This window comes from Chelonia mydas, chromosome 26 (assembly GCF_015237465.2).
Source record: "Chelonia mydas isolate rCheMyd1 chromosome 26, rCheMyd1.pri.v2, whole genome shotgun sequence".
Classification (NCBI taxonomy): Eukaryota; Metazoa; Chordata; order Testudines; family Cheloniidae; genus Chelonia; species Chelonia mydas.
This window is the reverse complement of record NC_057859.1, coordinates 15,898,147-15,913,430: the sequence shown is the minus strand read 5'-3', so window position 1 is coordinate 15,913,430 and position 15,284 is coordinate 15,898,147. Positions and strand designations below refer to the sequence as shown.

The following is a 15,284-nucleotide window of genomic DNA, read 5'->3' as shown; positions in this document are numbered from 1 at the left end:
CGGGTTGTGGACTGGTATTCTGTCCTCGTGCACATGTTCAGAAGGGGCACTTAGGGTCCAAAGGGGGTTTGGATTGCCCTTGGCCCTGCCCAGATGGAGGACGCGACGGTATGCGTCAATTGTATCTACTTCTCTTACGAGAGAAGTCCTATCTGGGCCTAGGAGAAAAAGACCACTGCTGGGTGGCCTGCAGTTTAAAGGGCTTCCTTTGGGTCACCGGAGTGTGCATGCCGAGGGAGGAGGGATAGCTCAGTGGTTTGAGCATTGGCCTGCTAAACCAAGGGTTGTGAACTCAATCCTTAGGGGGGCCATTTAGGGATCTGGGGCAAAAATTGGGGATTGGTCCTGCTTTGAGCAGGGGGTTGGACTAGATGACGTCCTGAGGTCCCTTCCAACCCTGATATTCTATGATTCTATGACTTTATTGTGTTCTGGGAGTCCTTTATGCTATGCAGTCTGGAATTTGTTTGCTCAGCAAATAGGCCCTGGCCATCAAAGGGAAGGTCCTATAGGGTCTGCTGGACCTCCGGGGAAGACCAGAGGACTGGAGCCAAGCGTTGTGCCTCATTGCAATCCCGGACACCAGAGTACGTGCCGCAGAGTCCGTGGCATCGAGGGAGCCTTGGAGGGAAGTCCGGGCGACAGCTTTACCCTCTGCAGCAACAGCCCCCAACTCCGCTCGTGACTCAGAGGGGAGGAGCTCCTTAAATTTCAGGGTTGAGGACCATGAGTTATAGTTGTATCTACTCAGGGACGCGAGTTGGTTTGTGATCCTGAGAGAGAGACGCCCTATGGAATAAATTTTCCTTCCAAACAAATCAAGCCATTTAGCTTCCCTTGCGGGGGCCTGCTGACCTTGCCTCTCTTTTTCATTCACCGCCTCCACCACGAGAGAGCATGGGGGAGGATGGGTGAAGAGATACTCATATTCCTTAGTGGGAACAAAGTATTTATGTTCAGCCCCCTTGGCCGTTGTGGGGATGGAGGCAGATGTTTGCCCAATGGTTCTGGCATTGGATTGAATAGTTTTTGAAATGGGTAACGCTACCCTAGAGAGGCCCTCTGGTTCCAGGATGTCCACCATTGGGTCCTCCTGTTCGACCACTTCCTCCACCTGAAGATTCATATTCAGGGCTATCCATCAGAGGAGTTTCTGCAGGGCCCTGTAATCCGTGGGTGGCGGCCCAAACGTGGAGGTGCCTGCCACCACCTTATCAGGGGACGATGAGGAGGAAGCCAGCAGTAGGATCGGTTCCATGATAGCCTCTTGATCTTTAGGGACCGGGTCCTCACAGGCACTGGATGTAGCCTCGACAGGCAAAGGTGGTGCTGGGTCTGGGTTTTGTGGAGGGTCCTGGGGTGGGCGGCTGAGAGTTGCCTCAGGGAGGCGAGATCCCGAACGGGGAGGCGGTGGAATACCAAGTGGGGCGCCCTGGATCTGATGGGGTCCAGAACGGCCACTGAGGCTGCCATTAGGGCGCTGAAGCATCCTGCCTTAGGCTGCCGAGCCCTGATCTGGGCACCTCAGATGCCCCCGATGCCTTGCCTGAGTGGAGGGAGGGCGACCTTGAGCGGGACAGCCAAGGTGCAGCGGTGCGGGACTGCATCGGAGAAACATCCTCCTACGATGGGCGGGATGCGTGCTGTGAAGTGTAGCGGGGCCGTGATGTCGATCGGTGCCACGATGCAGGATGGTGCCGCTGTGGGGAATGATGGCGGGGTGTGGAATGGTGCAGCGAAGTAGAGAGTGCCATCACATACAGCTGCGCCGAGGTGGGGAACGATGCCGTGATGAAGAACGGTGCAGCGATCAAGGATGGTGCTGAAGCGGGGAGAGGTGCCGTGACATGGCTCTCGAGTGGGAGTCGTGCCGTGTTGGGGAGCGACACCTGGAAGGTGAACAGCATGCAGGCTGAGGCCGGTGCGGAGCACAGTGCTGCAAGCTCACAGAACGGGATCTGGACCTCAAGCGGGACCACGACTTATCCGCCGATGACCACCTCGAATGGGAGTGGCTCCGAGGATCAAGGCTGCCAGACCAGTGCCGCTAGTCAGAGCAGTGCTGGGACTCAGAGTGGCGTGGAGATCCAGGTCAGGGGGCAGACAGACACAACATGGCAGGCTTGCCTCTAGATGGTGCCATGCTCCAAGGGAGTGGAGGCTTATCCCTTACAGTGGGAGACTTAGGTGCCATCATCTCGATGAGCCCCTTAGCGGCTTTGAAGGTGTCCGGGGTGGAAGGCATCATAACTTCCCCCACATGCAACCGCGGTGAGTACAGGAGAGTAGGACTTCCTGGAGAGACAGGGGTCCGTGATGGCTGCGCATGGCCCGAGGGTCTGTCGGCCATAGGCCCATCCCTGGCACCATCCCCTTCTGGGGGTGCAGTAGCCATAGCAACCCGCTGGGGAGATTTTCCTTTGGCCTATTTCTTGCGGGCAGCTGGGGAATGAGAGCGGTGCTGGGGAGAAGGCTTCTGGGGCCAGGGGGACCGGCGGCTCCTGGGTTGGCGTGCCGACTCCTTTCTCAGCACCGCAGAATGAGGAGCACTCCGCACCGAGGCGCTCGGGGCCGGGTCCTGCTGCGGATGGAGGGCTAACTCCATGAGGAGTTGCTTTAGGCGTATGTTCCTCTCCTTCCTGGTGGGAGGCTTGAAAGTCTTGCAGATCTTGCACTTGTCCAACTGATGGGCTTCTCCCAGACATAGGAGGCAGGAGTCGTGGGGGGTCACCCGTGGGTATAGGCTTAGTGCAGGAACTACAGGATTTGAAGCCCTGAGACAGCATGCCCGGAGGCCCTCCGGGGCACGTGTTGGAGGGGGAGCCCCCACAACCCGCTAAGTAGCGTGACTACAATTAACTAACTAAGAACTATTAACTAACAATGGGTAACTATACACAGAGATTAGCAGAAGAGCTAGGGATTAGTGGGACACTTGCAAGCAAGACCACTGTTCCAACAACCGTCACTTGCGGTAAGAAGGAACTGAAGGGGGGGTCGGGCCAGCAGGGTTGTATATAGAGTGCCATACTTGCGCCACTTCAGGGGGTCCACAGCTGGCCCGATGGGTAGTTGCTAGGGAAAAGTTTCCGGCAGCCGTGCACTCGGCATGTGCACACACCTAACAGTAATTGATATGAGCAAGCACTCGAAGAAGAACTGCATTTCTGGGGACATTAAGATAAAGTCCCAGCTACCCTCTCCCACTCCAAGGCATGCATCATGCTTATATGTGTAACACATAGAAAAGATGTGTTAACATTTGGATTACACCTGCTGATATGATATTTAAATAACTGTTCAGAGGCAAATCTATGCGATTTCTGTGTGTGTGTGTGTGTGTGTGTGTGTGTGTGTTCCTATAAGTAGTTTAAAGCCACAATTTTTGGGTGAACACAAGTGGAGTAACTTGACTGACAGGCCTCACAAAGGACTTCCAGAGGCAGGATGGCCAGTGGTTAGGGCTCTAGGCTGGGACTCAGGAACCCTGAATTCAAGTCCCTACTCTGCTACAGACTTGGGCAAGTCCTGTAGCCTGTCTGTGCCTCAACTGCCCCATCTGTATAACAGGGTATTGTGAGATAAATACATTAAAAAGGGTGAGAGTTTCAGTTACATAGGTGACGGGGCCGGACAAGTACCACAGGCAAATCAGTGGCACTAAGATCTCCGTGAGACATCACTGAACCACCCCATCCAGACGGCAACAGAGGGACACCAAAGATAGGCAGAATACCTTGTTGAGCGCACCAGCCTTGCCAGTAGGGTGCGTTTCTCATCAGTGGTGAACTGCATGATACCTGGAGTCTCAAATTTCCGCCGTATCCACTGACATTGCTCCAGGTCATTGATAAACATGAACTCCACGCCAACGTGCTGGCAGTAAGCCATCTATTTAACACAGGAAAGAGGAACAAAGGTAAAGCAGGAGATTTAAGGCACTTTTGTCCTGCAGGGTATAAAATGTAATAAATGCCTGTCACCGCATGTGGCATGGGCTCCTCGTTCAGAATTCTAGGAGCCCTGCAAACGGCACAGAAGGCCCAAGCAATACTAGAATGGCCTCCTGAATCCCCCTAACACCAGGGCATGTTGGCACATCAGAAAGTGAAGAGACCTGCCAGTGTTTTGTGAAATCCAGCCCTGCTACAGACTGCTGACTCCTCTCCCGAGCTATTCCCCAGCATTGCACTAAGATGCTGAGGTTGTATCAGCCATAGAGTGGCTCCAGGGAGCTGGTTAGTCCATACTTACAGAATAGAGGAATTTTGCAGAAGGCATAGGCATAGCCCGAATGGGGTTGTGTGGGCGATGCATTGTCAATAGCACAGTGCATGTTAGGGAGTTACCTGGAACAAGAACTTGCCTGACAACCAGAGAAGGGCATGCTGAGGCACAAGATATATGGAGCCAGATTGTCACGATTGCTCAGGACCCAATGCATTCAGCTTTCTTGGAAATCTGGTCCTTAATGTTAGCACATAGGACCTATCACTCAGGATTTGATGTTGATGGTATGAAGAGACTATGGCTTGGCCTATTTTTTTTTAAGCTGTGCTGATGGTTTCAGACTGGATCAGAGGTGGGCAAACTACGGCCCACGGGACCGTCCTGCCTGGCCCTTGAGCTCCCGGCTGGGGAGGCTCACCCCCGGCCCCTCCCCTGTTGTCCCCCCTCCCCCGTAGCCACACCACAGCGCGAGAAGCGCAGCTTGCGCCCGCTCACCTCCCAGGCTTTCCAACAAGCCTGTCCTGCCGCTTCGAGCAGCATGGTAAGGGGGCGGAGGGAGGAGGTCCCAGGGGGCAGTCAGGGGGAGGTCAGATGGGGCGGAGGTTCGGGGAGGGAGGGTGGTCAGGAGACAGGGAGGGTTGGATAGGGGGTGGGGTCAGTCAGGGGACAAGGGGGGGATGGGTCAGGGGGCAAGGGTGTGGATAGGGGTCGGGGCAGTCAGGGGACAAGGAGCGGGGGGCTTAGATGGGGGGGGTCCTGAGGGGTGGTTAGGGGACAAGGAGCAGGGGGGTTGGATGGGTGGGAGGTTCTGAGGGGGGCAGTCAGGGGGTGGGAAGTGGGAGGGGGCCAGGCTGTTTGCAGCCTTCCCTACCCGGCCCTCCATACCGTTTCGCAACCCCGATGTGGCCCTCGGGCCAAAAAGTTTGCCCACCCCTGGACTAGATGCCTCTTACTGAGAAAATGTATTTGAGATTGTGAGCCACAGATTACACACTGCCTTCTGAACACTGACTGGTTCTGAGAGCAACAGCTCCAGAACACGGCCCTTGGGACAGAACGGTTACCATGCACAGCTCCTCCTTTCATAATCAAGGCAACATAGCATGTGCAATATTTATCATCTGGGGTTTGCACAACCCCTTGAAGTATATAATGTGTTACAGTGCGGCTGCCACCATCAAGGCATAGAAGATGATCACGGTCCTTCTACGGACTGGGGTGAAGCATGAAACCCAGTGGCTCCCAGGGGGAAGGGAGCTTCATAGTGTGAATGAACAAAGCTGGGCTGGGCAGGAGCTGCTGAGGGCTGGGCAGTTGGATCGTCGCGCCTGTTGTGACTAGGTGCACAAAGAAGTGACTGTACCCAAGTAACTGGCTCCTTGCCCTACTTCCTTCATTGGAAGCAGGATCAGCAGCACCTGCTCCCTCCCTACTCCTGCAAGAGGGGCAGGCCAAGGGTACATGCTCCAACCACTGACAGAGGAAGGCATCTGCTTGTGCCAGGGCTTCTCTTCCTCCCATCTCAACTCCTTAGTGAATCTGTTCGAGGGACGGTGCCCAGCTCTCCCTCCTTGTGCCTGCCCACCCCATAACAGCAGGCTGACTTTGGCAATCACCTCACTCCTCCATCCGCAGACATCCAGTGGGTTTAGCACCCACCATCCTAACAAGCATCTGGCTCTCATTCTCCCTATAGTGGCTCCTTGGATGAGGCAGAAGGGTGCACAAGTTACTTATGACAGTACCCCACTGCCCTGTAGCACCAGTTCTCGAGATCCAACTCCTGGCATGAGAGCACAACTATGAGTTGGAAAGATTTGCTGCAATCCCAGACTGAGGCACTGAGCCTTCCAGATGCATAACATGGCTGCTGGAAGAGAGGAGTACTACAAATGTCCATCATGGGCCAGTAAGCTTTCTCCCTCCCAAGCCTTGAGTTACAGGTCCCAGCCGCTTCCTCCATCCACTGTTATCTTGGAGAGCAGAGCTGGGAGTGACATTCTCCTGCTTTCAGTAATGTTTTGGGGATGTCTGCAGTGGGTCAGGCTCTCATTGTTACTAACTCTCATAATATTTATGAGTCGTATGAGATCTAGGTTTTTTCTTGAATTCCCAGCTCCTGGAGTCTTGTGATGATGGGAGAATCTCACCTTTCATAAGTGAAAAACAAGTTTCTATTCCCTCATGATTGCAGTGTGTGACTAGAAAATGTGATCCTAAAGGCTCAAAATCCAAAAGGCAAATAATAAATTTGGGAGTATTTTTATTAAGATCTCATGATTCTTGGGGAGGGATCCCACTTATGAAATATGAACACTTGGGGTTGGCAATACTGGTCTCTGGATTGGTAGTAAGAACTGTGTGATCTCGGACATATCGCAATCTCTCATGGCCTCTTTCTCCAGCTGTAAAATGGGAATAACAGAGCTTCCTATTGCTGTGAAGACCTCGGAGATCCATGGATGAAGAGTGCCATGTTAAGTGCTGAATATGAGTAATAAAGGAAAGGAGAACAAAGAATCCTGATCTCTGGTGAGGCAGGGGGAAGTGGCATTCAGAGTTTTATTATTAAGTCTCCCGATAAGGATCCTGAATTGGGAATCAAATGGAACAGCGTAGTTTTCTGAAAGCTGTGCAATTCCCCTGCACTTGTCTTACCTCCAGTCGGCGGATGATCTCGCGGAGTGGAAGAGCCGACTCATTGCCTCCAATGAAAGTGGTCGTGGGCAAGTGGAAGACCTTGTCAAGATCCGATTCATCCAGTCCATAAAACCCTGCAGGATTTTCATGGGTAGGACAAGCCAAAGCAGGAGAGAGAGAGAGAGAGAGGGGGCATGTTTTGGACATGGACAGTCACACAGGAACCAGGGTTGTGGGGAGGATGACAAAAAAGCAGCACAAAAACAAAAATAAGCATGAAGGAGGTTTGTGTAAATAAATAACCAAGCAGTAATTAGACACGCGAGCAAAGAACAAAAAGGTTATTACAAAAGGCACGCAGGCAAAACCAGGATACAAACAAAACAAAGCAATATATATGCATATAAATTGGTAATTAAATTGAGTGTTGAATTGAGAAGGATTGGAGTCCCACATACACAAAATACATTTCAGGAATATAATATAGGTGAGAGAAGAAAAAAAAAAGAGGATTGGCCAGAGTCATTGAGCAAACAGATTTCACCACATGTATGGAATTAACAAAACAAAGTTGAAGCAGAAAACAAAAAGGTTAAATAGACCGACCCAAAACAATAAAAAATAAGGAAGGAAAGCAAGATAAAGAAAGCTGCATCAGTTTCAGGATTCTGCAGTGGACTCTTCTGAATAGCTCATGCAGGGGAGAGAAGTATTTTACAGTAATTGGGACCCACGTGCTTTGAGCAAAGCCCTCTTTGCAGGCAGGCAGGCGGATTTTGCTACTCTTCCCAAGAGATGGCCCCGTTAGCCTGTTCAAGCCTATGGGTTTAAACTTGGCCACCCTTGGAGCTCTGTGTTTTCCCCTGTGGTGGGCAGGTTCTTACCAAAATGTGGTGGGTGTGGTGTATCTGAGGGGGCGATGCTGAAGCCTTCAGCATAGTAAATGGGAAGTTTCAGCTTAAAATAAATTAATGGTCTGTAAGGAAATCTACACGGGACTCAAATACAAGGCTCAAAGCAAAGAACTGGGAAGGGAGAGGTGAGGGGCCCAGAACAGGGCAGCAATGCCTATGCAACATCCCATTACCAGAGGCAATCCCTTAATGATTAACCTGTACGCCAGTGATAACCAGAGATGTTACCGATATGGCCCTATATGTGCCATTCCTCCTCTACCAACAGGCCAATTGTGCCACGCGGTTTCTTCCCCACCAACCTCCCCCAGACATTACCAAAGCTGTACGCTGGCCCACATGATTAAAATTTAAACACCATTACAACGGTCTCTCTGAGCAGAAGATCATCTCCTTTTAGAAGCAGGCAGATAGGTGGGAGTGTTTGGCTAGTACACACACCCTTATTTACATGCAACTCAACCCTGCTCCTTGTACCTGGTTTCAAAGCAGAGAGAGATCTGCTAAGAAATTCTATTTTCATTCCATATTTTTGGACTAGCAATAACTCCTCTGGGCAGAGACAGAGTCCCTGACCTGCCTGCGGTAACTGGAGTCCACTGATAGGAGCCATCCTGTGTCCATGCAGTGGTTTGTCTCCATTCTCAGCTGCCAAGTCACATCTAGACAAGGTCACTCTATGTTAATGGCCTTTTAGGGCTCCCTCTATCAGAGCACCTTTCAGTGCCCACTTTTGAAAGTGGAAGGACCTCTGTGTACATGGATTTAAAAGTGAGCACTGATGGAGCAATTTAATCATGGATGATGTATTGGCATGAATGTATCTGAAGGTTGTTTAACATCATTTGAGGGCAGTAGTAAAACAGGCAGATAATTAGCATAGCTAATTACAGACATGTGCCCATTAGCTTTTATACTGTCAAGCCCTTTTTTAGAGGGCATAAATGGGCCACAGAACTAAGCTGGAACTCTGGACAGGAAGTTTCAAGTTGTGAAGGGGGTATTTTTAAATCCACAAAAATAGCCTTCCTGTTGATGTTCAATAGTTACTATCCTGCCCTATAGCACCTCAGTGGAACTCAAAATGAGTGACAAACATGAAACCTCAACCTCTGTGAGATAGGTCAAAATGCTTGAGACAGAGAAACTGAGGCACTGAAAAGGACTTTCCTTTCATAACCTAGCAAGTCAGTGGCAGAGCTGGGAACAGGATCCTGGAATCCTGACCCCCCAGTCCCCTCTTCTAACCATTAGGCCACACTTACCTATTAACTAGAAGTGTGGTGAACTAGTAAAAGCAAACGAACAGGATTTGTTCTCTTTTGGTGCTGAAAAATCTGCTTAGCTTTGATATAGGGTTTAACCCAGCCCAGAGCTCAGGCCGTCCCACTTGCATCTGTGCAGTCACTGCAGCTCTTCTGCACTTGTATGGGGATGAGTAGCCATGTGCCATATCAGTGACAACTCTGGAAACCTGCCACACACAGGTTGGCAGGATGACACCAAAGGGATGGGTAAGATCATGGAGTAAGATTGTTACTGGGTGGCTAAACACACATTTACAGAGTGACTAGTGCCTTCCACAGGAAGGGTTAGGGACCACATGGCAGTATACACTTTCCATGAAGTGGCCGAAGCCTGAATGACACAGAAAAGTCATTGCAGCTCATATCAACACTCCTGTCTTTGAATGTGTGTGACATCCTCTGGGTCTACAGTCTAGGACCTCTAAAGTCTCAACTCAGTATTACGCAGTCCCTACGTTCCCCACACTGTACGTGCTGTGCTACATGAGGCCACAATGCACGATGTTACAAATATGGGTGCTGTTCAGAATTTTCTGCCTTGGGGGGAGGGTGCAACTTTAGTAACACAAATTTAAGACTGCAGTTAAATCTCAATTAGATGACTATACATCCAATCGGCTAGAGTGGAGTCTCCATGGGGCAGGGACCTGTCCATGGCAACTTCCTGGTCAGTCTTCTTGGCTTTTCTAATGCTCAAATCAGAGCGGTGCTGAGTTACTTCAGTGGGCGTATCCCTGCGCTACTGCACCACAGGTGAGTGACCCTGGGGGTGGGCAAGTGATGAGCAAAGTGGCAGCCACTCTCCGTGGGGGTGAAGGAGCAGCTGGTCTCACTGGAGGAGTTCTAGAGTCCTGCTGCTGGCACGTGCGCTGCATTCAGTGTGTCTCCAAGATGCGCTTGCCCTGTCCAGGCCAAGCCGGCTAGATCTGAGGCCTCCAGCTGAACTGCAGTGGCAGGTGGTTTGTGCTGCCTCCTCTCCACAATAGGATTTTATACCTCTGGGGCAGAGGAGGGCAAACTACAGCCCACAGGCCAGATCCGGCCCGTCCAGGCTTTCGATCAGGCCCATGGGATTACCGCTCCCGGAAGCAGCCGGCACAACGTCCCTGTGCCCCCCTCTCCCCCCAAAGGGGGGAGGAGAGGGGCAGAGAGCTCCATGTGCTACCCTCACTTGCAGGCACCACCCCCCGCAGCTCCCATTGGCCAGGAATGGGGAACCGCAGCCAATGGGAGCTCTGGGGCTGGTACCCGCAGGTGAGGGCAGCGTGCAGCGGAGCCACCTGCCACCCCTGCCCACTCCCAGGAGCCACTGCCAGACATACTGGCCACTTCCAGGAGTGGCGCAGAGCCAGGGCAGGCAAGGAGACTGCCTTAGTCCCGCTGCACACCACTGCCACCCCGGAGCCACTCAAGGTAAGCGGTGCCAGGCTGGAGCCCGCACCCCAACTCCCTGCCCTGACTCCCCTAACCCCCTGCCTTGAGCCCCCGCTACACCCAACCCCCTGCCCTGAGCCCCCTGCCGCACTCCGCACCCCCTCCTGCACCCCAACCCCTTGCCCTGAGCCCCTTCCTGCACACCGCACCCACCTCCCACACCCCAACTCCCTGCCCCAGCCCTACATTCTTGGCCCTGCATACAATTTCCCCACCCAGATGTGGCCCTCGGGCCAAAGAGTTTGCCCACCCCTGCTCTGGGGTATAACTGAGCCCACTGCCTTCAAAGGGAGTAAAGGGCAGAATCTGGCTCCATAAGCATAAAAAGAGTTGGTCTCTTTACCTCCTCTATCACTTATTGCTTGCCCAGCAATTGCTCAACTCAGCCTTTGCTTTTGGCTGTGCTGAGCAATTAAACACAATTTAAGTGAAGCTTATTTATATATTTGTTGTTTATATATAAATTACACACACCGGGGAGAAGCCAAAACAGCTTCTGTGTGAGATGCAGCAAGGTCACTGGGTAGGAGATAGAACTACATTGCACAGAGTGCCTTACTCCTTCTCCATGACTAGCAGGCAGCCACCTGAATAGTCCTAGGCTGGGGGTTTTCTGATGCCAAAGAAAATGCTGAGAGCCTCAGGGATGCTGAGTCAGTGACTAGATTAAGGGCAGTTCCCCCAACAGGAGTAAGGATGTGTAATGGGAAATCTACATGAGGAAATTGATCAGAATAGCTCCCATAGTGGACACTTATTCCGCAATACTTATAGTGCTTTAAATTCACACCTTACCTTATTCTGGAACAATTTCCCCATGTAGTCAAGCCCTAAAAGGCAGTGAGGATTAGGATGGACGTAGGATTTCAGTTCTACTCCAGCAGCAGTACTAAAAAAGCACAGGCAGCAGGGAAGTGATACACTGCCCTGAGCTGATAACTCAGCCATGGCCACGCTGCCTTTCGGCAGAAATTTGGCCTCTAGAAGGAAGCGGGTGCTTAATGCCAATGAGTTTTCTGAAAAGCCACCTGCCATTTCGAAACTGTTTGGTACTAGGCTGGGGCCCTCCAAGCCTGCCTGCCACACTGGCAAGGGAGGCTCCCCATAGGCTGGGAGAGAGGCCTTTAGCTGTGGGCAGGTTTGCCCCCGCCCACATTCCGGAACCCAACAGGACACTAGGAAGAGAGGAGGGTGAACTACAGACCCAGGAGATAGAGAAGCATTCCTTTAGGTTTCCCCAACAGCTGCTAGGTGCGTGCAGGCTGGTCACCACCTTGCAAAGAGCAAGAGGAGGCAGCTCACCCACTCCTTCATCCTCCTCTCTAGAAGGGATATGCTAAGCTTGAGGGCACCTGGGAACAATGCGACTGCAGTTACAGATTCAGGTTTCTGAGCTTCCCCTGACTTTTTGCTTTAAATTTTAATTTTATGGTGGCTACGTGAACACTAGGATCAACGTTCAGGGTTGTTTTCAGACCTTTGTTTCTCTGCTCACTTGCTATACTCCAGCTTTTTGATTAATGTTGGTATTTATAGAAACCCAGAGATCTATTCATACAACTGGGTGTGAGAGGGTGTGGATTAGGGGCAGAGTTCGCACACAGGCAAATTTAGATCTAGGTCAGACGCAAGTCAGGAGGGCGAGAGTCAAAGATCTAGTGACAGCAGGAAAAAGGAATATAATCAGTCTGTAAGAGGGCACATCTGATTGTGGGCTGTTCCCAGCCCACACAGCTGGGACAAATTCCCTTGCTACCCACCCCCATACTTCTCCATGTCACCACATGTAACCTGTAGAACAGGACTATGAAGAAGCACACAGACGTGGTCCAATGGCAGTACCGTGTGGTCGGGCTCTCCCTAACCTTTCTATTTATTCGCCATACAGGGGTCATTTTATTCTAACACAGAGATCACCTCTTTAAAACACTGGCCCAAAATTCCACAGCTTGGATGCCTGGAAGTTAGGCCGTTTCTTTAGGTGCTTGATTTTTCATATGTGCCGAGCATATGGAAGTCAATGGCAACACAGATGCTCAGCACCTCTGACAGACTAACTGTTTAGAGGCTGAAACAGAGAAGGGCCTGACTTTAGGTGCCCAACAGGGAAAATTGGCCTCCATGCACAATAACGATTCAGATGAAAGCAAAGTGGACCTACTAATATGAATGTCATCTGGTCAAAGAAAGGTAGGTGCATTGAAACTTACCCAACTATTATGCCAGTTCAAAACAGATTGTACGCTCTAGAAGACATCAGGATACCAGAGAATGACTGAGCACAACGAAATGGGATTTCTGGCAAGCCAGGCATGCAAGTGGACAATATGGAAAGCACCTGAAAAACTCAGGATTAAAATAAGTCTATGCGTGTTGACAGCATCACTAACCAAGCGTTTAGCTCAGGCGCTGTTATTCAGAGAGAGACATTAAAAAAATAATACAAAACACTTGACACTGTTGATGAAACGTGGGAAGGTTTTGTAACTTTACCCGCTCTGCACATGCCCAGAATAACCTATTCAAAGAGAGTCCTGAACTCCAGAAGGGTTAAAGGCTCATTATTTGCATACCTCCTACTGTTAGCAATCTCAGCCGCTCCTTGAACACTGCAAGATCTGGGAGGGGAGGGAAAGGTGGGATGCAGAAGGGAGAAGACAGAGAGATGCAGTCAAAGTTAGTAAAACCAGAACTGTGAAGAGAAATCATGGAAAGCACAAAGTTAAAAAAAAAAAAAAAAAGTATTCAAATATGGTCAAAACCACCGTAGGAGAGAAGGCTTAGTATGGGGGATGACTATGCATTATACTGGGGAAGAGATCCATGACGAAATCCTTCAGAAAGCCAGCCGCAAAGAGGGTGCAGGTGAGAGTGAGGGATGTCACTGACACCGGGGAGCAATTGAGCTGCATGGTTTGAGATCTCCTCTTATTGTTCCCCTAAACGAAACATGCACATGAGAAGATTACAGTACACTGGCATGTAACAGCAGCCAGGAGTCTGACAAAGCTCTGGAAACCAACTATCTGTCAAAAGCTGTTGTAGCAGCATAAAGCCTTATGGGGAGGTATCATACACAGAGTTCCAGACGCTGAACATGAGACCCTGTCCTTTCCTCACAGCTAGTTTATCAAGCTGGGAATTGTTCTGCAAATGCCAGTGTTTTGAATGCCTCAACTCCTCTGATCAATTGCTGCTGGTGGGAGATATGATTTTCAAGGTCACCCCTAAAGAGCAATGATGGATTTGCTGACAGCATTCAGCTACAAGGAAACTGGATGTAGAGCTGCAGTGCAGCTGCCTCTGCAACATCAGTGCAAGGCACAGAGAGGAGAACAGGTTCTCTGCACACTGACAGATGCAGGGATGCACACCTGTCCTTATGGGGATGTCGTTCTGATCACAGTCTTTGCACTGACCCAAGTCTGCCCGGTGTCTAAATGTTATTAATGGCTGGCTCATTTAATGGAGAGCCACGCATGCAAAATGCTTTGTCATTTCTGACACTGGCTGTGAGCATGCTGGATGGAGTCGGACATGCTGGGGACACAGGCAGTCAACACGGTGGACTCCTGCACAGGATGGGCTACAGCTGGTTAGCAGTGCCAAAGCTCCATTTGTGGGTTAGAAAGATTGGGGGCTCAACCATTTTCATAGCATGGACCACATCTGAGACACTTCTCCTCCCTTTGGCTGCTCCACAACGGCCCTAGGCAATTGTTTACATGGAGAACAGTGAAGTATGCAGTGTGTTTTTAGCTGTCTTAATGACATTTTAGCAGCCAGAAAGGAGGAGAGCCAGCAACAGATGAGCAGCCAGGTCTTAGCAGATTACACTCTGGGCACCTCTGCAGCAGAGAATGTGGAGCATAAACCCCCAGTGTGAACCATGAAGGTCAAGTTCACAGCTGTCTTGGTGAGAAAGGAAGCAGTGCAGTTCCATATACAAGATCTACGCAGGACTGGATCTGACCAACGTGCTACTGAAACTTACTGGCTTGCGAATGAGATTTTCATGTTTGGGAGCCTCTGGTTACAAATAATCTTGTATGCTGCCCAGTGATCACATAAGCAACACAGAAGATCAATCTGGGTTTGGGAAATCACCTGCTTGTTGAGCTTCTTGGGGCTAGATTTTGAACAGGAGAGCACCACTTGCTGTACCTGGATTTCAATATGTTCCCCCCGCTCCCCCAGCATCTAGCATAGGGTGGAATCTGCTGCGAAGACTCAAGGCACACCTTGGGTTTTAACAGCTAACATGGCTCTCTTTGTATCACTGTCCATCAGATCCATTACTGGCAGCAGGGAGTTAGGCTGGAATTTTCAAAGGAAAATAAGGAAGTTCAGCACCCACACCCCACTAACGTTCCAGAGAAACTGGGTGCTTAAGTCTTTCTGGAGATCCCAGCCTCAACCTTCTTCTCACACAGGCTTCAATACTCTTACACATTTCTCGGCATGAAAGGGGTCACGTTGTTTAAGTCAAAAGGAGTTTCCGAAGGAGCAGAGATAATAGCAAATTGCTAAATAAAAGCAATTTGAAAAGCAAGAGATCAAGTTTCGGAAACTGGCTCTGTGCTACTCCCCTCTTAATTACAGCATACACCCAACAGTATCTTGCACTCAAACTATTAGCTACAGAACTTGTACTAAAGCTGATCTCCATGTATTTCACTCCATGGACGCTGAAAGCAGGTTGTGTCACTAGGACAAATAAAATCACTGAGCAACTAACCATTCTGCTTGTTAACTGCAG

The 15,284-nt window shown here is 50.5% G+C and overlaps 1 protein-coding gene across 12 annotated transcripts in view; it reads right to left on the bottom strand.

The window, feature by feature from the left end:
* OGDH (oxoglutarate dehydrogenase) overlaps nt 1-15,284 on the bottom strand; it is a 134,512-nt gene that overhangs the window by 56,332 nt on the left and 62,896 nt on the right. For 7 of the 12 annotated variants that reach the window (XM_037886465.2, XM_043536570.1, XM_037886463.2 and 4 more), the window contains 2 exons: nt 6,889-7,004; nt 3,737-3,891 (listed from right to left, as the gene is read on the bottom strand). In XM_037886465.2, coding sequence (XP_037742393.1) covers nt 3,737-3,891; nt 6,889-7,004 — 271 coding nt within the window. Of the gene's footprint in view, nt 1-3,736; nt 3,892-6,888; nt 7,005-13,098; nt 13,218-15,284 lie in introns of all 12 variants that reach the window. The other 5 variants (XM_037886460.2, XM_037886461.2, XM_043536569.1 and 2 more) reach the window with 2 other exon arrangements.